General features: G+C 43.4%; 1 protein-coding gene across 2 annotated transcripts in view; it reads right to left on the bottom strand.

Moving 5' to 3' along the window:
* ZNF451 (zinc finger protein 451) overlaps positions 1-25,953 on the bottom strand; it is a 1,463,718-nt gene that overhangs the window by 1,162,740 nt on the left and 275,025 nt on the right. For both annotated transcript variants that reach the window (XM_069606175.1, XM_069606176.1), the window contains exon 4: positions 14,589-14,700. In XM_069606175.1, the coding sequence (XP_069462276.1) occupies positions 14,589-14,700 (112 nt within the window). The remainder of the gene's footprint in view (positions 1-14,588; positions 14,701-25,953) is intronic.

Genomic DNA, 25,953 nt, shown 5'->3' with positions numbered 1-25,953 from the left:
TTGGCTCCATACTCCATTCATACAGGTCCCCCCGAAGGGTTAACTCACAATAAGCAGTCCCTGGGAAGGCTCCAGCCAGACTGGCAGGAGGCAGCCCCAGAGCCATATATGATCCTTTCAGCCAACAGCCAATAAGGGCAAGGGACAGAGCCAGGACTTTGAGAAACAAGGAGTAAAGTCAAAAGAAACCAAGGGGCTACAGTGGCCATCTTGCTTATGTGTAGGAATCCACTAATTCCTATGGCAGGGTCTGGGTATCCGAGAAATGGATACCAAGAGCCACGGTCAAGTCAGCATTTAGGTGCCACCAGCCCATGCCCTGCTCTGTGGGCAACAGAAATGCCTAGAACTACAGGACATAGCCCTTGTGGACATTGTAATTGTTGTGCACAAACCACCAGGTCTAAAGATATTGATCCGGGCCTTAACAAGAGATGGGAACAACGAGTCCTGACAAATTGCAACTCAATGATGGTAGTGTATTCTATCTGCTGCCCGTGTAATAGACTATACATCGGCAAAACCGAAAGGAAAGTAAAGGTCAGGATAGGCGAACATAAAAGCTGCATTAGGAATAATACCATCAATGCACCACTAGTGGGTCACTTTACTAGCTTGGGACATAAACCTGAAGAATTAAGGTGGACAGTAGTCATGAAAATTGAACAAACCCAAGACTCTAACAGTGATAAACATAAGCTGAGTGTACAGGAACAAAAAATGATCTTAACGAAAAGTTACCCTCATGGACTGAATGAAAACATTGACTGGAGTGTATTTATTAAATAATACGCCCAACTATATTTCTACTTATGAGTGCCTCACCAAGGGCTACACAAAACCATCTGTGACTGGTCTGACCCCTTACCAAACTAGCCACCTTCCCCTGAGATGGTAGGCTACATTACCTGCCATAACAAACATATGTGGACACATCCAGTTAAGACCCTTGGCTGTGAGTGCCTTATAATATCGTTTATACAACTTCGATCTTAGGCCTCGGCTCAATCTTACCTCTGATGACCACTAGTGGGACTGCAGGTAATATAACCTTCAATTTGGAGTATGATTGGCTCCCTGGTATCTAGTACCCTCTGTGCCTTGTTTTACCATATAAGCGCCGTACAGGGAGGCCCTAATTTGCTTCTAAACCGCAGCTTACTCCTATACCTCCAAGCATTTCTGCTTTGTTTGGCTCTTTCTTTTAGTGCCCACTTGACTTCCTGTACCGTCTTTATTCTCTAGGGCCCAACATGCACTTGCTCTAATAAATCCTGTACTTGACTATCTGTAAACAGATTTGTGCAAGACTAGTGGATTGTTTCAATCGCATGCGCATTCAGATTCTAGATCCACCGAAAGCGTGTCCTGTTCCCATAGCAATAGGTCTCGGAGCTTAACACTAGAGGACCCAGCACGCGTAAATGAAGAAAATCCCCCCCCCTTTTTTGCAACATACCGCTGGGGCTGACCACGCACTTTACAAGTACACGTTTGCTCCCGAGACTGATACGATTACATGGGTTTGCTACACATTTTCACATTAGCATCTTGCAAACAATATGCTCATCTCCACGTAATCTCGCGTATACTGTTACCGCACATGTGCATTAATTCCTTATGCGCAAACCGATAAACCTTCTCAACAACTACTCGGTGTCACATATCGAACTTCTTTTTTGTCCCCCCTAACGTCTACTTACCCCGCGAGTCACATAAGACTAAATGCAAGACCAACACGATGCACGATTAGCACCGTACTTTACGGCATGTCTATCTGCACAGAGAGGAATGCTAATCACTATCACGCACGCGCAGTTAAACCTAACGCGGAGCTCTTAAGTGTGCGAGCTGCCACAGCAACGGTCGCTAGTTTGCCGTTTCACAGTGCGGAGGAGCAGCTGAGCCGCAATGGAGCCTCTTTTCTCTGAACCCCAGGTACTTGAGATATTTCCCTTGCTCCCTGCTTTATCCAGTGGTACACCGCTGCTCCATAGGAAGGGTCTAACTTTTAGTTTAGAGATATACCGCCCTATGTACCACCTAAACACGAGAAGCTTTAGTTGAGAATTACCCCACAGTAATTTACATCTTCTACCTTGACGATGTATGCTAATATTTAATATATTTATGATTCTGGATTTGTTTACCCTATTTTTTAAGGCTGGTATAAGCTATTACCCGTTATACACCAAGAGATAAGGGCTATCCTTAATCTGATTTTGAGCACTACCATTGTCATCACACTGAACCCGGTTTAATATTTATGTTGCAGAGAATAGCTACCAGCCCAGATAGCAACAAGCTGTATTGAAAATAAGACGGCACCATAAAACGAAGAAAGCACCAACTTGCTTAAGCATGATGTCTGAAGTAAGTTTCTATGAGAGCTTTTTGCATTCAAGGTAGATGATACTTTCATACCAGCCAGTATGTTCTTGGCAGGTAGTCTTTTTTTAAGCCCACGGATTACAGGAGATGGAGTTGCATTTTTGTGTTTACAGGCATTCCTCTGGGGACTGTGACACTAAGAATCCATGCAGTACCTTAGAATTACTTACCGATACTAACGAGACGGTAAGCTTCCAATTAAGGGCCACATCAATCAAATATGATTACTTATGCATCAGATTATACAACCACAATAATTCTAATGTGGCATTATGTTTTTATGATTAGGTTTGACCAGGATATACTCCCCTGTACTAAGACCAAGAGTTTGTGGGCTAAATTTAATTTATAAGTACCCACTAGGAATACCGCCAAGGACTCCGCACTGCCACGACAGTTTCAACGTATTCAGTTCTGCCAAGTTACCATCACAACTTAGGCTGTGGGTCCGTTTGTCCCAGCCTCCACACACACCCCCCCTGAAGAAGTTCCTAACAGTATCCCAAAGGATTATAGGAACGAAACATGTAGGGCTATCACAGATACAAACATGAAGTATCTGAACAAGGAGTAAAACCCCTATGGTGCACTTTAGATATACTCTGACCAAGGCACCACGTTGAGAGACATTTAATAAGGAAAGGTCTCAATTAATGCTTTTTGTGTGGTTTCTGTTCACCAAAACAAGTCGAAGGTTGAATTTTCTTGAAGTTGTTACACAAATTGGTTAAATAATTACATGTACACTTGGAGTTTTTCATGTATCCAAGAATGAGGTACAGTTAAATTGAGGATTGTGCACTTTATTACCAAATTGTTGACTAGCACACAGCACTTTTTTGGAAGCACTGGTCACTTTGTTCGTTTTTTACTTATTAGATTTTATGTACATGTTTTAACTTTGTATGCTTTGTATTAAAATTTGATTTTAACAGATTTAGAAATGAACTCGGGTTGCTTTTTCGATGAACCTATATGTGTCACTGTCCCAATTTGTTCCCTGGTGTGACATATTCCAACTATCCAGTGAATTAAGTGTCTAAACCTCTACCAGGTGCGGGAGCCTTTTTGTTTTCTAATAAGTTATGTCAGGTTTGCTCCCTTGAAACCTATAAATATACCCGATTTCCCTCTAGGTGTTTCTGGCAACGGAAATGTGCCTAAAAACATACTAGGAGGTACAAGGGTGTACCCCTACCCATAGGTGACCGAAGGGTACTGTTCACCAAAAGGTAAAGATGAAGCGCTGCACTGCCAGGAGTCCAAACTGGACCCCTGTGCAGAAAACAAATAGAAAACACACAGAGAAGTGGTAGCACAAGGGCGAGGAGGTGCTGTCCCTCCAAAAGCATTTCCAGCATCACAATGAGAAGGACATGTCCAGGCCTTGTTGCAGAATGCTCACTGAATGATCCTGCAGATGAGCACCCCGGCCCCCCAAACCCAATATTTGGGGACTGAGGTGGTTCGACAGTCCGATATAAATCCCCCACCCCCCAATTTGATGAAAGGAGCGTGGTTCTGTAGGGTTAGCATCCACTCAGACTCGCTACAAACATGACCAGCAAGAAGAGCCCTGTATCTTGAGTAAACAAAGGGGTCTACATGTAAAGGCAGCTCTGCAGCAGAAACATCAAAATCTGAGGAGCATCAAAACTCAAGCGTCTGAGGAAACGTGCCCACAGGTTTACCAGAAGAGACCAAAACCACATGTTTGCTTACCTTACAAATATGCAAACACTTTGCTGACAGACATTGAAAGTTAGTTGCGGTCCTGGAATGCTGCAAAGCCATGAGCAAACAGCAGGGATTCCAAGATGGAGCAAAGATCTGTGAACATATTTAAAGCCCAACATGAGCAAAGAAACCTTGGTTACTCGTGAGAGAAGACCACAAGTGTCAATTGGGGAAAGAGCATAATAAATACAAAATGAGGATAGGATAATGCTTCTTGACTAAGGACCAATCATTACAGGGGAACTTGAGAGGTGCCAGACTAGGCTAATCAGAAAGGAACTGGCAAAGCCCACAGCCTCATGGGTACAAAAGAGGCTGCAGGCAGTCATTTCTGGTCTTGAATCTAGAGGAGGTAGATTTATCTACCACCACTTCTCCCTTTGTCTGGGCTACTACTGCAGAATTACAGACCCTAAAGAAGCTGAAGGAACTTGTGTTATGGCCATAATAGAAGGAAAGATTCCCCCTGCAAGAGTTTTTTGCTAGAGTTGGTAAAGTAGGAATGTAGGACTCAGAGCTGTGTAAAGAAGGTCCCCGGAGATATACCTTCTAGGAAACTGAGTCCAGAGCAGGAGAAGTAAAACCTAGCAAAAATAACACCTGGGGACTACTGAGAACTTGTGAAAGTAAAAGCCTAGTCAAAAAGAAAAAAAATCGGTAGAATGTTAAGAATCGGTGAAGGAAAATGCTGGAGGCAAAAGATGTCAGGAAAAACCAGAGACTGATGAAGCAACGCCTGCTGGAAAGGAGGGGACTTTAATCTTGACAATCCGTCCCTTCTGCCCAGAGTGGAGCCGCCCCCTTTGAGACTAGGCGAGTCTGGTACGCAAGACCCTTCCCTGCGGGGTTTGGGCAAGTGGGACCTCACTGGTAGTGACTCCCTTTTGGGCACAAGGACTCCAATTCCAGATGGAAACTCTTGCCTGCATATATAGATGTAGGAAAGACTTTGGAATCTCCTGCAGCGACTATATTCCATAAAGATCCTTCTTTTCCTTTATTGGCCACAGGTACTGCTGAACACAGCCTAAAGGCTATAGTAAAAAAAAAAAAAAGGACACGGTCCTGTTTACTGCTGTGATGTGTATAAGAGGAGAACGGATTGTATAGGGAAGGGAGACTCCGGCGGAGGTAGGAGAACGGCTACTGTGACTAATCTGTCGATGTTATCCCTTCTGCCCTAGGCGGTGACATTTCCCATGGGGCCAGGGTGGTGCGTCCACAGTGCAATAGTCCTGCTGGGGGTGGTGCACTGGGGAGGATCCCATGGGAGAGTAACCCCTTATGGGATGCCAGGTTTTCCACACCTGACAATAAGCAGAGGACCCCTGCCAGTCTTCTTCCCGGAATGCTTTGGCAGCCTTCCTGAACACGCAGATACTGGCCGGGATAAACAGACACCACACAGTAAAGGTTGTCTCTTTAGTTCTGGTACTTCGAAGATGTTTCCAAAACCGGAAACTAAAGAACAGGGAGATATTTAAACCCACTATGTTCATACGCGCGCATCTTACAACATGATTCTACATCGTAGGACTGTTGCGACCCTAAGGATTTTGTTCATGACTACGAGCTGCCTCATCTACAGGGAATGTGTAACATTGCAGTGGCTTTTTCCGATTTGGATTACAAGACGTTATTTAGGTATTTAGTCATTTCTTTTTGTTTTCATCTACACTGCTGGTGACCTGATGTTTGGGTTACTAGCCATCATTCATTTAGTGCTATTTCCCCTTCCCTGAACACCATCCAAAATGGCTTTGCGCAATACTGTAAATACAGTATTGTGACGTCTCCCCGTTTTGTGGAGTGACTTTCCATCCAGGTAATTTACAAACATCCTAAGGGGTATTAAAAGGAGGGAAAGCAAAACCTCACCTTTAACAGTTTATTTTTGTGTCCCCTTTACTGCAGTTCTTCCGCCTTGAAGACCAGCTCGCCTGCAACTTCACAGCATTCCAAAGGCTCCATTGCGGGACTTTAAATGGGTTTTTGACCTTGCAGTCAGAACCTCCTCACCCTCCCAGGGGTTGGTGTGCTTACTTCGTGGTCCCAAAGGCCAGGTCTGTATAAGCTCTGACAGATTGCAAGATGTTTTACCTTCCTGAACCATGAAAGCCATATTGAAGGAGCTGACCAATTATATGCTTAAACTCCAAACAGAAGCCAACACGTCTAGACAGGAGTTTGTGGTTCTCTTTCAAACAATCACTGTTTCACAGTACAAGGTGGATTCCATGATTAGTAAAAGCCATATTCAGCAAACCACGGGGTGGACGGGTGGAGCCACTGCTCAACCCAGTGGCCAAAAGACAGCAGGTACTTCACAACCTTTATTGAATCCAGCCACTCTTCCAGCTCCAATAGTTGGCCCTCCACACCTCCTATGCCCAACAAGTATTAGGGGGGGTATGGGGGATCCTAAAGAATTCAAGGCCTTCACTACACAGTGTAAAATACACTTTCATCCCCCAGTGTTAAACGCTCACAATCAGACCAAAATCTCCTTCATCCTCCTTAACTTAGACAAGACTGCCTTATCTTGGGCCACACCGTTCGTAGATGCTAATGATCCTATGACTTTTTCGAGGCATTACAGGCGATGTTCAGTAGATGGACTGCCCAGTCACTAAAATGAATTCATGAATCTACGCGAGGTAAACCAAGATCTCTTAAGTTACATTGCTCAATTGCGAAACATGGCTTCACAGGCCACTTGAACTGAAGATGTGCAATTAATCTTCCACAGAGGGCTGCTCTTAGCCAAGTCTTAAACCCACCTGCCATCTTACAGGAATGTATAGCATTGATCGGTAGACTGGCTCAACAAGGTCAGAATGGAAAAGGTCAACGCAGACGTTCTGAATGGCAAAGAATGACATATCCCCTAGATCAAGAGACTACTCCTCCTGTGTCGGATGGTTAATCCACGCAACTCTGAAGTACCCCGAGGTCCTGTCACACCCAAAGAAAGAGAAAGGAGAACGAAAGGGAATCTTCGTTTTTATTTTGGCAGCCGAGGTAATCCAGGACGGACGTGTCTTAAGAGACCTGTTCCTAAGGCAGAAATTGAGTTACTAGTCCATGAAAGGGGAGAGGATTGACAAGTAGACTTACTATCTCCCCTACATTATAAACCTCAATAAAACCTATAGAACAACAAAAACAGTATTATTCTAGTTACCCTAAAAATAGCTTATTTTTGGGTAACTGGTGGAGCTACAGGTAACATTATCGATACCTCTTTCACTAAAAGACAAGGCAAACCCATTATTTCGGTGGACGGCTTTGATTTAACCTCTGGTCCCACCACTCAACAGACCATTCAGTTAACCATATGTTCCAGAAGATACCAAGAAGCAATTCAATTTGATTCCATTGTAGCCCCCTACTTCCAAATAATCCTCAGGATTCCATGGCTCACTATCCATAGCCCTCTGATCAATTGTAGGCAACGAAAGCTAACCTTTACTGGAGATAGACTTCCCAAATAATGAATACAGAGGAGAGATCCACCAACAAAACAATCCTGCATAGCGTTTAACTCAACTGCCTAACATTTCCATGGAGTATCAAGACTATGCAGAGGTATTTGATCCCGTTGAAGCAAACAAACTACCTCCTCATCGACAGTATGATTGTCAAATCAAGTTATTGCCCTTGGCTCCAATTCCCTATGGAAGAACATACGCCTTTACTGAAAGATAACTATCTTAAAACAATACATGAAGGACAACCTGGACATCTCGTGCCCATATTCTTCATTCCCAAGAAAGACGAAACAGAACTCAGGCCATGTATAGATCATAGACAACTCAATATCATCATAAAGAATCAGTGCCCTTTACCAGTAATTCAGGTTCTTTTTTACCAAGCTCAACACAGCACCATCTATACAAAATTGGACTGCAAACTGGTGAAGATAGCTGCAGGAGACAAGTGGAAGACAGCTTTTCGCATCCGTTACAAGCACTATATCTTGTCATGCCCATCGAGTTGTGTTTCGCTCCTGCAGCTTTTCAATACTTCCTGAATGACATCTTCAGAGACATCCTGGATGTCTACTGTATCCATCTTGATATTTTGATATAATCAACCTCTAAAGACGAGCATATAGTACATGTAACAGAAGTGTTATCCCAGTTAAGAAAACACCACCTCTATGATAAGGCATCAAAGTGTGTTTTTTTATCAACAGAAGGTGGCATATTTGGGATACATTCTGTCCCCAGGAAGAATGAAGATGGATCCCAAGAAGATCGATGCTATATTGATTGGCCTGTTCCCACATCCGTCAAAAGCCTGCAGAGGTTCCCTGGCTTTGCAAATTTCTATAGACTATTAATTCCTCAGTACTCCCAGATCGTGGTACCCTTGACTATCCTTCTCCGTAAAGGACCTGTGTTTACATGGAACCATCATACTGAAGAAGCTTTAAAGTTGAAATTCACCACAGCCCCGGTTTTGAGAATCCCCAATCCGGAACTCGCTTATGTGATAGAAGCTGATGCATCCGATTATGCAGTAGGTGCAGTACTATCCCAAGCAAAGCCCCAATACAAACTGAAACATCCTATGGCGCATCGTTCCAGGAAGCTCAATGCTGCAGAGCAGAACTACAGCATTTTCGATAAAGATTTATTAGCTATCAAGGAAGACTTTACCACGTGGAGACATCCGGAAGGAGCGAAATATCCCATCCTCGTCATCACGGACCACAGTTCAACGAAGATTGGCTATTGAAGGTCACATGTTACAGTGGCTGCAGTTTCAGACTGGCAAAGACTCTTGGGAAATGGAGTCCAGTTATGGTTTCTGTTATAGCTCATTGGGGTTGTCACCGTTTTTTCACATTGTTGGAAGATTTCAGCATCCAAGCAGGTTTTAAGGATTTCTTGAGCAGTTTGCTTGGCTAAAATCTTGCTGCTGAGCTATCTATATTAAAAAGGATAATAAAGAGAAGCATAATGCTCGCCTCCGGTCTTAACTTAAAATCAACACATACAATAACAGAAGATATTAGTTGGGTCTAGAAATGAGACACCAAATGTTAACCGCTTCCTTAAAAATACCTTGATCATTGTCACATGATTCTGTAAGTGGCAAGTGGACCATTTTGCCTGTGACCATCATTAAATAAAGCGCCTCCGGTCTACAGTAAAGTGATGGACAAGTTCACAAAATCATCACTGAACTCATGAAATTGCCTGTCGAACACCATAGCAAGATATTGTATAGGTCAGCCATCAGCACAGGCACTCCTATACGGCAGTGGCCTTCTCCCTACTCTTGCTCTTCTGAAAACGCGGTCTGATAATGCCGCTTTGTGTGCACTCTGTGCTGGGTGGCCCTCGACCCTGCTAATGGCACTGGTGTCTGTGCCGTGCCAAACGCAGACGCGTTTCTGCATGTGTATAAGACTCAGCAGCCTTGTACGTGCCCTGTAAATCAGTACACCCCATGCTGGTTGTGTACCAGACAAGAAGGGGCAAGTGCTCAGCTTAAAGACATGCATGTATCCACTTCGGGCACGTTGAAGGTACAGGTACATGAGTGTACCATCCATTAATGCCACACACCACCCATTAAACTGGCAAATATGCATTTGTGCTCCTGTCCACTGAACTAATTTGCTGCCCCAGTTTTGCAGGTGCATGGCTGCTGCCCACACCCTGACTGAAGGGTATCACTACATATTATCCCCAACAAAAATATTGCTGTATATATGGTCGTCTGGAACAGCCATAGGTGATATTTTTGGGGGGGATAATGTTGGTGTTTTTTGGGAGCAGGGGTTGCAGGGGTGTCGCCCGCAGGTTCCATGCTTTAATATTGGCGCAAAAATATGGCGATATTTTTGTATGCCAATATTTTTGCAGGATATTAACACATGGAATCGACTGAAGCCACCCATCCTGCTGTGACAGCGATCGCAGTTAATATAGTTGCAGAGCGGTGAAAACGTCATGCATGCTGCTTGGTTATAACCCAAAAAGTGATGGGTGGAAGGTTTTGAATAAATGTGAACTACTGCTCTGGGCAACCTTCCACAATATCGTTGTTTAGCCTGTCTATGCCATTGCAAAAGGGGTCCAGCCATATGCAAATCAGTCAGGTACTGCCACCAATGGGAGCAGTGCAGCCCAGCTGCTAAGCCAGATACCCTCTGCACGGAAACACAAGCAACCCTAGACATGTTTCTGCCTTGTGGAAGCTTGTGGTTTAATGCAGAAGGGATGTGGCCTAGCTGGACTGCCCCTTTTGGGGTGGCACCAAGTCTGATTTGTATATGGTCTTTCCCCTTCTGTAATGGCTTGGCAGGCTGAAAAACGATGCTCTGGAGGCTTGCCCAGAGCTATGCTATAGTGGTTATGATGGATTCAAAACCTTCCAGCCATCACCTTTTGGTTTTGGCTTTATACATGCTGACTGGTGCGGATTAACCTTACAAGTCATTATTATTAATAAAAATGGATAACTAGCAAAGCAGTGCTGACGTGTCATCATGCTCATGACGAACAAGGAGCTGGTCCGGGCTATACATTTTGCTTGTTGCTGCCAAAAATCCCACATCATAATCAAACTCAGTCTTAGACAATGGGTCTCATTACGAGTTCAGCAGTGTGGCCAAAAACAGTGGTAACGCAGTAGTATTATCGGCCCACCAAACTATGGGTTCAGAGGTAAGATTAGCAAATTGCTGGAGGTAATATTACCACCTTAATACCAAAAAACAGCCATTTTGGTGGAATTACCGCTGGCTGTAAATCTGCTGAAATCCCCATTGAGTCCTATGTACTCCAGAAATGGAGACAACACTGCCATACCGCCACTTCTAATCCGGCTGTAATTCCTCCGGACCCAGTAGCGGTAACGATAAATCAGTTTGATGGTATCTCAGAAATACGTTCGGGGGTTCAACCCTGGCAAACAACCCAAAGTCAATAGATCATTGCAGTACTCACATGAAGCCAAGAGTCATGAGAAGAACTATATAAAACTACATCTCCAATTTTACCTCCAACTAGGAGCAGAAGATAACGTCCTGTCTCACTGAACCAGTATCTAACATGGCTTCCAAGACAGCCCCTAAACATACTTTTCAACATTACCCTAATGCCTTGAAAGTTAATCATTCATCTACATCGCTCCTATGCAGCTAACCAAAAGATGTACCCTCACATTCAACAGCCCACAACATAGAAATAATGGCATAATCCCTTGAGGTCTCAGACGTACAAGGTTCAGGCAGGAAAGGCTCAAACATCAACACAGGCAAGAACAGCGGTCCAACAACAGACCCCTACCGGACCAGAAGGAGTCTATCAAGTGAGGCAACACTGTAGAAACCAACCAATTGCATAGGCGCAAAGGCACTGCATGGCTGTCTGTTGGAAACCTCATTGGTGAAAGACAATGCAAAGCTTGGCTAATCTTCTCAATGTCTTCCTCAAAGAAAGGCTAAACCTTTAACTTTCAGGTAATAGGTGCAGTGGATTTCCGCGTTTGTACGAATCATCTTAAGCGTGTCAAGCCTTACTACAATAGCTGCGTTTCCATACCATTACAAAATCTCTCAATAACATCTTCAATAATAAACATGTTCGACCAAGCTTTTGCTTATACTCAGTTTGCACATTCTATAGGCAAGGAAAAACAAATGTTCTATTAGGGTACTTCAATTTCGAACCAGCATACCAACAAAACAATTCTTTAGTAATATTTTATGATTATGGAATCTATTCAGGTTTGCTTGAAATATACATACTGTCCCTTCCTCCCTCTCAGTTAACAGTCTACTCCATTTGAGGAAACAATACAAAGATTATGCCCAACAGGTTTGTTTTGTTTGTTTGTTTTATTACTTGTATTGCGTGCCAGACCCAAGGGTATCAGGGCGCATTGCATAAGACAGCTAGTATGGTTACAACAGTCATTTACATAGATACATTTACATAATACAGCAAGTACAATTTACATACGATAAATTTACAAAATACTGGGTATGAAATTCAGGTAATATGTTGTTACCTGGACAGGATGCAGGTAAATTACGATGTGCAGTTAGGTGACATTATTACAGATAACACATCAACATATGTCCGATTGCATAGTAAAGGTGTACAAATCAGAGTGGGATGATGGATCAAGTCGGGATGCAGATCAAATACTATGTACAGTTATGGTGACCATTGTTAAATTGAAATATGAGGAGTTATATGCCAGGTTGCTGGTCCGAGTTTTTAAGCCAGTTAATGAAGTTGTCGGAATTGTGGGTACGAATGATCTTCTCGCAGGGGAGGGGGTAATGAGTTCCACAGTTGTGCTGCCTTAACCGGGAAACTACGTCACCCGACCCTTGAGAGTTTAAATCTTGGGATGAAGAGGCAATTCGTGTTAGAGACTCTAGTAGGTCTTCTAGAAGTTATTTTAATAATTCTCTCAGTAAGGTAGCAGGGCGCCGCATTATTTAGACATTTGTAAGTGAGAGAAGCCACTTTCAGCTGGATTCTTTCCTGCGTGGATAGCCAGTTTCATTTTCTTGTTGCAGTGATATGATCGCTCCTGGAGATCCCGAGTGCTGCTCTAAGAGCACTGTTCTGGAGGAACTGGATTTTATTGATAATTTCCAGGTTGGCCACAAGGTAGAAAGTTGCAGTAATCCAGCTTTGACAGAACAAGAGCTCTTGCCAAGGTGATGCAACTGTTACTAGACAGGAATGGTTTACCTGCTTAATTTACAGGTGTATGCTGTAGCGGATGCCATTGCATGAACCTGTTTTTTGAAGGAAAAGGTCGAATCCCAATTAACATTGGGTTAAAACCCAATGTTTTAACCTCACTAACGACTGTGATGGGGTTGCTATCAATATTGAATGAGTATTTAGGCCCCAGTTTTTTGAGGGTTGAGGCGGTGCCCAAGATAATGATCTCAGTCTAATCATTCAGGCATAGTCCAGGTTAGCCATCCAATGCCTGGATGAGATAAACCCTGTTCACCAAGGGCAAATCCTTATCATGATCACCAGTAAGCGGTAGGAGAATCGGAGTATCATCTGCATAGTTAGTGTAGGTGATACCAAGGTGGTCCAGATCATCGAACAGGGGCTTTGTGAAGATGTTGTACAAGGTAGGAGAGACCCAAGAACCCTTAGGCACTCTGCAAGAGATGGGTATAGGGTCTGCGGCTGCAGTGGGCGAGAAGACTCATTGTCCTATAAAAATGTATACATGTGTGTTTAACCACAATGACTAAGGGTGAATTAAGTATTTTGGTTGTGTTTTGTTTGTAATTTATAAAACAATAAAAAGTATTTTATGAAAAAAAAAAAGAAAGGATTCAATCCAGACTATGGCTTCTTTAAAGAAGTGAGCGGCCGAATCTAGATGCCTACAAAGGACCCCATGTCCACCAGGTCGAAAGCAGCCGATAAGTCCAAAAGCAAGAGGAAGGCTGACTTCCCTTTGTCTCAGATTTCATCAATTTGGGCTTTTAGGTCTATTAAGGCTGTTTCAGTCCCATGCGGAGGCCTAAAGCCTGACTGGCGAGCCCCAAGCAGGTGGTTGGTTTCCAGGTATTTCTGTATTTGTACGTAAGCCATTTTATCTATAATATTTAGGAGGAAGGGCACTGTTGTAATTGGACGGTAATTAGTGGGGATGGCAGAGTCTAATGTCTGTTTTTTAGGTAGTGGGAGCCCCCAAGATTCTTTGAGGTTACTTGGTATGGTGCCCAAGGAGAATGAAGCATTGATAAGTTTTGTGATAAAGGGGCCAGATCTCTGGCAGCATCTTTTATCAGTTGGGCAGGGCATTGATCTCCCTGGCAATTAGAGGGTTTGAGCGATAGAATTATTTTTTCTGTCTCTAACAATGAGATTGATATATTAATGAATACCTTTAAAAAGAGGAATATTGTATTATAAAGTAATTGGGATTGGATAATGTAAGTGTCTTAAATGCATTTAAGAAAATATTAATACAAAAATAAAAATACTGTATGGTGTTTAATATATTCCCAGTTAAGTTTGAGACATTGGTAACAGGTGTTACTAATTGCCATAATTAGCCACATTTGTAAGACTCAATTTGCAACCTCAGAAGGATAAGGGCACGAGTTGGCCTGGCTGAATCAAGGCATCACAACTAATCGGAGATGCACACACTATTTTAGAGCTGGCCACTCCTCGATTTCACAAGTCTGCTCCAGAAAGAGCCTATAAGAACCCTTTATGGCATTCTGTTAAGACCATGAATGAGTGGACTAAGGAGGAATATGCTCGCCCTTGTTGCATAGACACGATTAAAGCTCAGCAGTTAAGACCATGATTCTCTTTGACAGCAAGGTTAATTTACAGAATTACATCAATCAATACAATTTACATTGACAGAGAAATTGAAATTAGTATTGCTGCTTACATGCCATTTGCATAATTTCCAGCTTGTGACTAAACACATACCTGGCATTTTTAACCAATGCTCCACACATCTTCGTGCCTCTTCAGTGCCTTCATTTCCCTTTATGAATTCCAGCTCCTGTAAACCACGAGCATGAAGGGAGTCCTTTCTTTCCTGAAGATTGAAGCAATCCAAAGTTCAGACTAATGCAGAATCATGGAAACACAACCAAAAAACACTGCTCATACTCTATCAGAAACAGAAATAAAAAAACAAAATACCATGTTCCCAAGCCAAACTTACTTACCTATTTTATTAGTTAATGACCAAAGTCCTCATTCATACCAACCTGCTTGTCCTCCCGAAAAAGTTTTGATTTCATTGAAAAACTATGTTTCCTATGCAAACATTGTCTTGCTTATTAAAAATTGCCAACAATAAAGATGAGTCATAAGTTAGACCAGTACAATATTTGAAACCCAAAAATATGTTCTCTAACATAGATGCTCTAGGCTATCCAATTAGTAATGAGTCTTTCCACAGAAATGGCAGAAAGGTGCTGTGTGCTTCACTGATTACTCAAAGTTGCGAAAGTTATTCTGTGTGATGGATGTGTATGTGGAGGTGATTAGTCAATGTCAATCTGCGAAAAGCCACAAAAAAAATATGCAAAGTAAATCCCCATTGTTTGACAATGCCTAGGGTAAATCCATGTCCCGAGTCATGCGAAAGGAGGTATGCTATGTGACGGATTGTGATAGGAGTCTGTATCCCTCTGCAAGGTTATTACAAATGTTCCATTCAGTGGAAAGAGGGAGGTTAGGGTAGCTTATATAACTACTGAAAAGCAAAATGGGTTGATGTGTGCATTGTCGGGAGGTTAATGCCTAAAAGTTTGCATGATATGACTGTGGAAAATACTCCAACACTCAAGTTTCTAAGCGGTACCGGGAAAAAGCACACTAGGAAAGCAGAAAAACAGAAAAGCATGTGAAAATATCTGGAACCATATACTTTGTCCAGGTAACCCACACCTGCAATTAATGATTTAAGGTGTGGTTCACCAGGGCATAGTATATGGTTCCTGTTTTTCCAGGGACTGTATCCCAATCTCAAGTCGTCAAACAATCATCATTTGGTTAACCAAGAATTTTTCAAACTCTAGATTACTGAATTTCTGTCTGGAGTAGTCTATATTAGAAAAATGTTTGTGGGAGTTCCTTGGAAACTAAATGCATAAATGTCATGTAGTGCAGTGAACCAACAAGAAAGGTTGGCACTCACAGTTATAAGCCCAGAGGGGCTATTATATAGTTAATCTGGAAGATTCAATCTCTGTAAACAAATACTTTCACTCATTCAATGTGTGTCCGAAATGTTTTATTCACATTCCTGATTTTTTGTTTTATATAGCATTCATTGCTGATAAGCCATTGAGCAGTCTTCTTACAGGAATTGTTATGTACATTAGCCAATGCATTTCGGTATAACCTTCTTCAGGGCTGTACATAGATTATTCATACTAGTGCTCAGTATAGGTATCAATTGCTGTAATTTTGCATTCTGCACAGATATACAGTTATTCACAACGTTAACAGACAATACAAAAATAAGTAAGTAAACAGAAAGCACATACCATCAATGATCGGGTCATCCGATCAATCCCAACATGAATCGAGAAGGAAATATAAAAAAAAAAATCAGGTTTTAGTTTTAAATATTCTTACTGTATTGGTACCGGTCTTCCATTCATGTTTAGAAACACATACCCAGTCTAATGCAAAACTTTCTAATGCGTGTCAACGCACGTGTCAAATATTGCACTTCTTACTCCGAGTGACCGCTCGTAAAAAATAGAAACTATAAACCCATGTCTCTAATCTCAAAATCTCTACCATTATTGCGCTATTCCCTAAAACACTCACCTCGTATTCGTCTCTCAGATCAGTCAAAGCGAGCCTTGAGAACGCGTGTTCGCGCAGGCTCGGTATGCCTTTATGTGTCGTCATGGAGACGATTTTATTTATTTTAGCATTTGTAGAGCGCACTACAGCCCACAGGCAACGAGGCGCTATAAGGAAATTATAAGAAGGCTTGCTTGAGGGTTACAGTAAGCGGCCCCAAAGGTATATTTAAATACATTCGCTTAGGTGCATTTGCATGGTTACAGAGGATATACATAGGACGTTACAGTTGGTTACTAATAATCTAGTCTAGGTAACAGGTGGCAACAGATATTCTCCTATACAAGGTGATACAGTAGAAATGCATACCTAGAATGACTGGGTCTTTAGATGAAGAGGTTGGTTTTTAAGGCCTTGCGGAAGGCTGTGTGTGAGTCGATTGATCTAATATGAGCTGGGAGGTTGTTCCATAAGGTTGCCGCCATAGTAGGGAAGCTGGTGCCTCCTGCGCGCACTCTGCGTGTGTGCGGGACAGTGATGCGGTTGGCATAGGCTGCCCTTGAAGGTCTGGCGACTTTGTCTAGTTATCCTTTGAGTCAGATAGGGAGGGGCTAGGTCGTGAAGACACTTCTGTGTAAGGGCCAGGGTTTTGAAGACCACCCTTTCCTTGATGGGAAGCCAGTGTACCTGCCTTCTGATCCCTGAGATGTGTTCCTTGCAAGAGGTGCCTGTAGCAGCTCTTAAGGCATTATTTTGGGCAATCTGGAATTTGGCGAGGTTTTTTTTGGAGGTTCCAATGAACAGAGCATTGCAATAATCCAGTCTGGAGCCGATGATGGCTCTGGCAATTGCGAGGCGTCGTGGTCCAGCTGGAGGGCTGGAGCACGTACGCCGCGCGCCCCACCCCCGGGCGCAAGCCAGGGGGCGGGGATGTCTCCATGGTGGCAGACGCTGCCCAGTACCGTCTGTAGTTAGTTAGTCCGATCCGCTACGGGAAAGCAGTAAACCAGGTTAAATGCGTCAGGATTTCTTACCTAATAAGCACAAATGCTCAGATCCGTTTCCATGTCACTGTGGCATCTGAATTATGGTGGTCAGTCAAAATGTCGAAAATAAAATGTAGAATGACAATGTCGAAAAACAAATGTAGAAAAAAAAATGTCGAATTCCCTTTTTTTAAATTATATATTTATCTTGGAATCCGGGAATAAAAAAAAAAAAAATAGGTAAAACAAAAAAAAAAAAGGGGGGGTTGGGGGGGCGGGGGGGAGAACCCCCCCCCCTTTCGAATAAAAAACGTCATAAAATAAAATTCGACATTTTTTTTTTAGACATTTATTTTTCGACATTTTGTCTTTCTACATTATCACTATAAACCCTGAATTATATTGATCTGCTGCGCTGTGTAATAGCGGTTATACAAACTGAACAACATTTAAAGATATTTACATAATAAACATAATTCGGTAAATAAGTTTTGGGTTAATCCAAATCATCTTGATCATTATTAACATTAAACAGATTAAGCAAGAGTTAAACAGTGCTAAGCACCAAACAAAATCTAATCACAACTAGATATATACACAACCATGCAAAATAAGCTTCTGTAAGCTTGACTGACATTCACCTCCAGTCAAATAGTCAAACACCTATTTCGATATTACAGACTGGGTAATGATACTAATGATAATAAAGTCAACATTGGCGTGGGCTACCGACACTTCCACCACTACAGTATCCAAAATCACTCAATATTTCCCTCTAAAATCAGTGATTGAATCTAACACTCTGTGCACACTTATCCTCTTTTTTGGTCTGCTTGGGGAGCAGCTTGGTTGAGAATATTGTGCAGGTATTTCCTCGGATTATGCACCCAGCCCTACTAAAACAGGGTTTGCAAAATCTACTAGCCCACTAGGATTGGTGAGTAGTTTTTATGAAGGGCACGTACCATTTGCACAATACTCGACCTTGTTGACGAGTATGGGGATGTTAGAAACTTATTTTCCATTTACTGCACAGACACTGTTTGCAGCAAATGTCAAATACAAGTTTCACTGTGCATGCTTGACAGCAATGCACCAAATATGAAGTGTACTGATGGCGACATGCACCATTTCTCAAAAAGCAGTCTTAAATATTTTTTCACCAGTCACCTTGGGGCAAGTACATTTCTCTTAGGTAGAGTAAGTAAACTAAGGAATTCGACCTGCAGGTCTAGTGGAATTTTTAAAAATGTGCAAGGCCTGTGCAAGTTTGGGTGATCTTCCTGTGTCCGACCAAATTTATCTAACCTCAATGGGCAGGAAGCTTCACTGAATGACAGCCCCTCGACTAGTACTACTTCTCACTTATGCGCCCTTCTCAAAATGAATCACTATTTTGAATGTTAACCAACTGGTGGTACACCATTCGGAATTTGAACTTTCGAATAAAAGCTTGATATCAACCTCTCAGATCCTCCTGCTGAACTTCACGATGGACTCGGATATTGGTTCATCACACCTTGAATCTCTGAAATCACTAACTGGGCAGTCGGACATTGAGGATGGGAACTCAAGCTTTACTGAAACAGCATTACTGAAACACCTTTTGCCACTCTATTATTTGTAAACTTTATTCCCTTTATGAAACGATTCATCCTCTCCACCAAACCGTTCCCCATTAGATGGTACAAGGCCGTAGTGCTATGTTTAATGGCTCTATCCTTCAGAAACTTGAATTTCCAGGGACATGAATTGAGCTCCATTATCCGACACAAGTTCTTGCGGTTCTCCTTCTCTGTTAAATATTTCCTCCAAAAACTTCACTACTTTGATAGCCGATACAGAGTCTTCAACAACACCACATTCCACCCACTTAGATGTGTAATCCACCAAAACTATAAAATAGAATTTTTTGTGATCCCAATGTTTCATACGGTCCAGCTATATCAATAGCCAATTTTGTCCATACCGTAGTGGGAATACTTACTGGCTGCAATGGAGTGACACGTGTCGATTAGCTCTTGTCACTTACTGCACATACTGCACAATCTCTGACTAGAGTTTCCATTTCACCCCACATGTTAGGCCACCAATAGGCTGCCCTTAATCTTCTCTGTCAACATTCTACCCACGTGGCCTTCATGGGCAATATCCATAATCCTCTTCCTCAAGTTGGCCGGAGGTGTTATACGTTCTCCTCGATAGACACATATCCCATCACTTGACAATTCATCTTTGAATCTTTCCCAGGATTTCAGATCGTCATCAGTATCTTTCCAACCATTTTCGATGGCCCTTCTTAACATTCCTTGTTCAGGGTCACATTATCTGGCTTCAATCCATTCCTCTTTTGAGAAACTGGGATGCACATGAGCTACAATGCAATCCATGTTTTGTTCTTCCATTAATTCTCCTTTGTCCTCACAATCGGCCTCGACACCTTCACACGGTAGGCGAGAAAAACAATCCGCTACCACATTGTTTCTTCCTGGAGTGTATTTTATGGTCACATTAAATTGCATGATAATCAATGTCCACCTTCTTATACGTGGGGACGTCAAATGAGTGTTTTTTGAGTTCAGAACATGAACACGTGATTTATGATCTGTTTTAAAGTCCACTGGAATGCCCCAAATGAGACTTTTGAAATGTTCTAATATCCACTTGACACCAAGAGCTTCCTTCTCTATAGTCGAATAGTTTCTTTCAGCACCTCTTAATGTTCTTGAAGCAAAAGCAATAGGAACAATTTCACCTGCTTGTACTTGTTCTAGTACACCTCCTAGTCCTATATTACTTGCATCAACTGATATTCTTGTCTTGGCATTTGAATCGAACATTTTTAACGCCGGTGCTTTATTGATCAATGTTTTGATTTGCTCAAATTCTCTTTTGCAATCTTCAGACCAATTAAACTTCACGCCTTTGCACATCAGACTTCTCATTTTCTCAGTTCTATCAGAATAATGGTCAATGAATTTTGAGTAGTATTCTGTTAATCCCATAAAACTCCTGAGTTGGTCCTTGTTCTTAGGATCAAAAATGTTAAGAATGGTGTCTACCAATGATTCTTTTGGCATTATTCCATCAGCGTTTATTCGATGGCCCAGGTATGTTACCTCACTTTTCTTGATCTTGCACTTTTCAATTTTGAGTGTCATTCCTTTCTGTTGTAGTACTTGTAACACACCTAATAGCTTTGCATCATGTTCTTCTTGAGACATCCCTGATACCAAGATATCATCTTGGAAATAGTGTACTCCTTGTAAACCTTCAAATAAATGATGCATTAACCTTTGGAACACAGCGGCTGCTGAAGCCAACCCAAAAGGCATTCTCTTGTATCTAAAAGCTCCCAACGGTGTTACAAAAGATGTTAAATGCCTAGACTCTTCCGCTAGCACAACATGGTGATATGCTTATGATAGAACTAACGTCGTAAAATACTTTGCTGGCTTCATGGTGGTCAACATTTCCCCAATGTTCGGTAGAGGATGTCGATCTATCCAAATATTGGCATTCAAGTCTCTTAAATCCACGCACATTCTGATGGATCCATCCATTTTTTTTTACAATCACAATCGGGGATAACCACTCCGAACTTTCAATGGGTTCGATGATGTCCTGCATGCATAACCTTTCTAATTCAACCTTCAATGCCTCTCTGGTACCAATGGGTATGTTCCTCACTTTGTGTACTACCAGCTTTGCACCTCTTCTGAGTATAATACGATGTTCGAATCCTTTGAGTAACCCAATTTTTTCATTCAACACTTTGGGAAAAGCCCTTGCCAAATTTTCTGCAGTGTCACAACTGTTCTCAGTGATGCATAAAATGGACACATTTTCGCCGGGATGAATTCTGATTTTCAAGGATGCTTGCTCCCATCATCCTACTATCGAAAATCCATTTTCGGCCACATACAGCCTGCAGTATGTCTTTCTCCCTTCAAAGTTTAGATGTACCCAAACAAAACCTATAATGTTGATGGGTGTTTTCCCATAACCTGTTGCATTGATCTTTGTCATCTGTAGCTCTTCCATCTTTTTGTTCAATATATTCACATATGTCTCTACATCAACCATCGTATACGGAGAACCCATGTCCACCATCACTTGTAAAGTTAAGCCATTTATCTTCATGGGTCCCCACGGTCCGCACCTTTTTCACTTGGTGTAACAGCAAGTATTTCAACACTGTCTTCAAGCCGATCTGTGACTGCCAACATACTGCTTGAACATCCAATTTCCTCCAATGCCTTTATACTCGTCATTGCCGCACCCCTGCCTCTATTGTATCGGCCAGGATTTCTCCCATAACGGATGTTGAATCTGCCTCTTCCTCTACTGTTGCGGCACATTTTTCCAAAATGTCCTAAATGTCCACATCTGTAACATTCTGCTGACACAGCTGGACAATCTTTCTGCATTGGCATGTTTATACCATCCACAATTTAAACAGCTGTTATTTTGTCTGAACGTGCCTCCTCTTTCTAGTCTCGGTCCACTATTTATGTCTGACCTGACCAACCTCTTAACCATGGCAATCAATTCCTCTTCCTGAGTGCTATGCTGTCCATCATCCATATCTTGAACTGATTTGATTTCTGCATTCTCCAATTTGTTTTGAACCTCTTTCATACATTTTTCACCCAGTTCAATCGATCTTGCAATTTGAATTGTTTTCTCCAGCGTAGGATTCTTCGCCTGCCACAATCGCTGTTGAATGCGTGGATCTGCCACGTGTAAAACCAATTGATCTCTCAAATATTCATCTGCCACTCCTATGAAAGCACACGTGGCCATCAATCCTCTCAGTGCGGCCAAATAGGAGTCTATATTTTCTTCTTTACCTTGTCTCCTTGTAAAAAATCTGTATCTTTCCAATACAATGTTAGTTTTATTTCCGAAATGCTTGTTAAGTTTGGCAATCGCTGTGTCATATTTTCTAGCTCCACTCAAAGATTCACCCCAGCTCTCCTCATCATGTTCCAATTCAGGCAATGTCCTAAAAATTCTTAGAGCCTCTGCCCCTATACAATTTAGAACTGTAGCCTCTTTTTGGTCATCATTAAACTTCGAGCCTCCTATCGCTCTCAGGTACACCTGGAAATTGTCCTGCAATTGTTCCCAGGGGCATGTCGGATTCCCTGGCAATGGCAAATACTTCACTGGGGCAGCTATGCTCTGCATGACTAATTGTATAGCAAAGAATGTTCTTGACACAGTTTCCCTTTACTTCTCCTCTTATTCTTTATTTTTCACTTTATTCACTTCTCTATGTCCATTTCCTTGGCAACTGCATGTTCATTTAAGCGCTCATTCCCACAGAATATGTTGCTTCATACGTGCTTTCACTTAAAATGCTGTGTATCCATGCCCATTGTATGTTTTACTCTTCTCATGTGAGCACGCATCAAAGTACATAAAATCAGTACACGTCTGCTTATACGCGTCTGATTTCACAGTATTCCGTGACCCTTGACTCATTCGTTAAACCTTTTTCCATCGTAGCTTTGATGCTACGCGATCTCCGTATGATGCGCAAACCGCATACCATTTGTTTTGCTAGGGTAGCCCAGCAACGCCTAAAATGGCGGCACACACGAAGGTGCCGTTCTCTAACAGAAAAAGCGGTTGATCCCCCGCTCGCGCAGCATTCATCGGATGCTGTTGCCGTGAGTTAATGAGAGTCAATTTAAGGTTCCGATCACCCGAATTCACTATATCTTTTGATGCGCCGCTCACCTCATCAGTTGCTCTGACTGCTGCACTTCATTACTTGTTCAACGAAAACCGCGTCCCTGGACTGGCGGTTGCTTTCCTAATCACCTCTCGCTGCACCACGGGGCTCCCTCCTCCGAACTAGATCCTCGTCGCCAATTGTTGTGTTTTCTAGGTACTCTGCAAAACACATTACGCGTGGTATATGTATATTTTTTGGTTTTATTGGAGGAGCCCCCAGAAGGCCAACTTCCCTCACAGCAACATCTTCGTGTATGGCCATCAACATTCTGGAACCATAAACAAAGATGTTGTCATAGTTACATTTCACGTGCCATGACAACATGAACTATGTACATCTAGTTATAACAATATCCTCACACTTCGCCGCGACCCAATCTCCTGCTTTGAAAGTGGTCTTAGGAATGGCCTCAGCAGCTTCCACCTGGAGGGATTCCCTCCGCAGCGTCGTCGCCAGCAGTTGCTCTTGCCTAGAGAGGGGCATGGGGAGTGTGCGCAGATCAGGCATAAACATCTTTCTCCCAAACAAGAGTTCAAATGGAGGCTTACTGTTGCATAAAGACTGGCGTGGTCAATTATTTAAACTTCTTATCACTAGGGGCACGTGGTCTTATCACTAGGGGCACTGCATCTTGAGAGCCCACTGCAGAGATCTCATCCGCAGCCTGACCTCTGGCACCAGGAAAATGCAGTATGTCATGATGGCGAGCAACATCAAGAACTCGAACGCCGGGAGACTCTGGGCACGATGAAACTTGTCCACCATCTGCAGAATGTGATGAGCCCTCACCTGGGGAGGCAAACACTGCCCCAGGGATGTGTTGAGCACTGCTCCGATGTATTGGAGCCGCCGGGTAGGTGTCAAATGTGACTTCTTTAAATTGAGGGAGAAGGCGAGCTTGTGAAGGGAGTGGCAGGTGACAGACCTATGATCCAGGGCTTGCCCGGGAGAGCGCGCTATGATCAACCAATCGTCCAGGTAGGGGTAGACTTGAATCCCCCCTTTCCTGAGATACGCTGCCACCACCTTCAAGCGGAGGCCAATCCGAATGGCAGGACCCGAAACTGAAAATGCGAGTCGCCAACCACGAACCTCAGGTACTTACTGTGCTTGGGATGAAATCCGCACATGAAAGTAAGCATCCTTGAGGTCGAGAGACACCAACCAATCCTGAAGTTGAAGGGCCTGGAGGACTTGAGAAAGAGTTACCATCTTGAACTTGTCCTTCCTGAGGAGCTTGTTCAACCAACGCAAGTCCAGGATGGGTCCCAATCCCTCGTCCTTTTTCGTAATAAAAAAATAAGGGGAATACCATCCCTTGTTCCTCTCCGCTACAGGCACAGGTTCTTTGGTGCCTTTCTCCAGCAGGGAAAGGATTTCCTGCGCAAGGAGCGGATCCGGATGCTTCAAAGAGAGCTTCCCCAGTGGATTGTCGTGAGGCCCCTGCCGGAAGGGAAGACAGTAGCCATGGGCTATGATCTCCAGAACCCACACATCTGAAGTAATGGCTCGCCATTCTCCAAGATGCTGCGCAAGTCTGCACCGAACTGACGAACCATGGGACATGGCCTCATGACTGAGCGGACGTGGCTGCGGCAGTGCCTGAGGGCAAAGAGGCAACCACCCGAGCGGCTCTGGCACCTCGAGTACCTTGCTCTCCACCTCTGGTACTCCTGCGGTGGCCCCTTTGACTGGCAGCTCCTCTCGATCTACCAAAGGTAGAGTAGTACCGAAAGGAACCTCCCCTCCATTGCTGTCCCCTAGGACAAAAAGGTGGAGGTTGACGTACTGCAGCGCTCAAAGACTTCGCTGCAGTTTTGGAGGTCTGCAACCTCTCAAGGCTCTCGTTAGCCTTGCTGCCAAACAGATGAACTCCATCAAAGGGCATGTTCAGAAGCCGGGATTGCACATCAGGAGCAAACGCCGACTTCCGCAACCACGCAAACCTGCCTATCAGGGTGCTCGCAGCCATGGACCGGCTGACGCAGTCTGCCGTGTCCAAACCTGGATGGATTCGCACATGGCATCCTTGCCGTCTTGCACGAGGGCTAGAAAACCATCCCGTTCTTCCACTTCGGGAATATGCTCAGCCGCCAAAGATGCAGAGTGCGAGTGAATCTCACCAAGGCACAAGTGGAGTTGGCCTACTTCAAAGCCATACCCCCAGATGAAAATACCTTCTTTGCCCAACCATCAAAGCCCTTATCGTCCCTATCAGGAGGGATGGTAGGGTACGCAGCCTGCTTCGAGGGGGCCGTAGCCGCCTGCAGCACCAAATTCTCCGGAGTAGGGTGCGTCGATAAGTAGCAGGGGTCACTACTGGCAAGGCGGTATTTTTTCGGAAGCGACTTATTAACTGCCGGGAGACTCTCCGGAGCAGTCCAAGCCGCCGCCACCCTCCTTTGCAAAGCCATGTGAAACGCCAACAGTGGGTGAGTGGGTGGACCTTGGTCCAGGATGTCCGTCAGATCATCCTGATCAAAATCAACAGGTGGAGCAGACCACCCCAAGTATTCAGTCACCCTTGACATGAGTAGCCTATAGGAGGATTGGCATGCGTCCCAGGCTCAGGCCTGCCAAACTCCACACCTCCGGAGAGGTGTCAAGACCACTGGCATCATGCAAGGACTGACTGATTTCCTCCATCTGATTGTGCCCCGACAAAAGGTGATCAAGGACATCAGGAGGCACAGCCATCTCCTCATCAGACCCTTACTCCACCTCTGAAATATACTCCAAAGGTTGGAACAAATCCAATCTAGTAGGAGGAACAGAATAGGGCTCAAAAACA

The sequence above is a fragment of the Ambystoma mexicanum genome, chromosome 4p, assembly GCF_040938575.1.
Source record: "Ambystoma mexicanum isolate Mex_15411 chromosome 4p, UKY_AmexF1_1, whole genome shotgun sequence".
Classification (NCBI taxonomy): Eukaryota; Metazoa; Chordata; class Amphibia; order Caudata; family Ambystomatidae; genus Ambystoma; species Ambystoma mexicanum.
The sequence above is the reverse complement of the archived record's forward strand: the minus strand, read 5'-3'. Positions and strand labels throughout refer to the sequence as shown.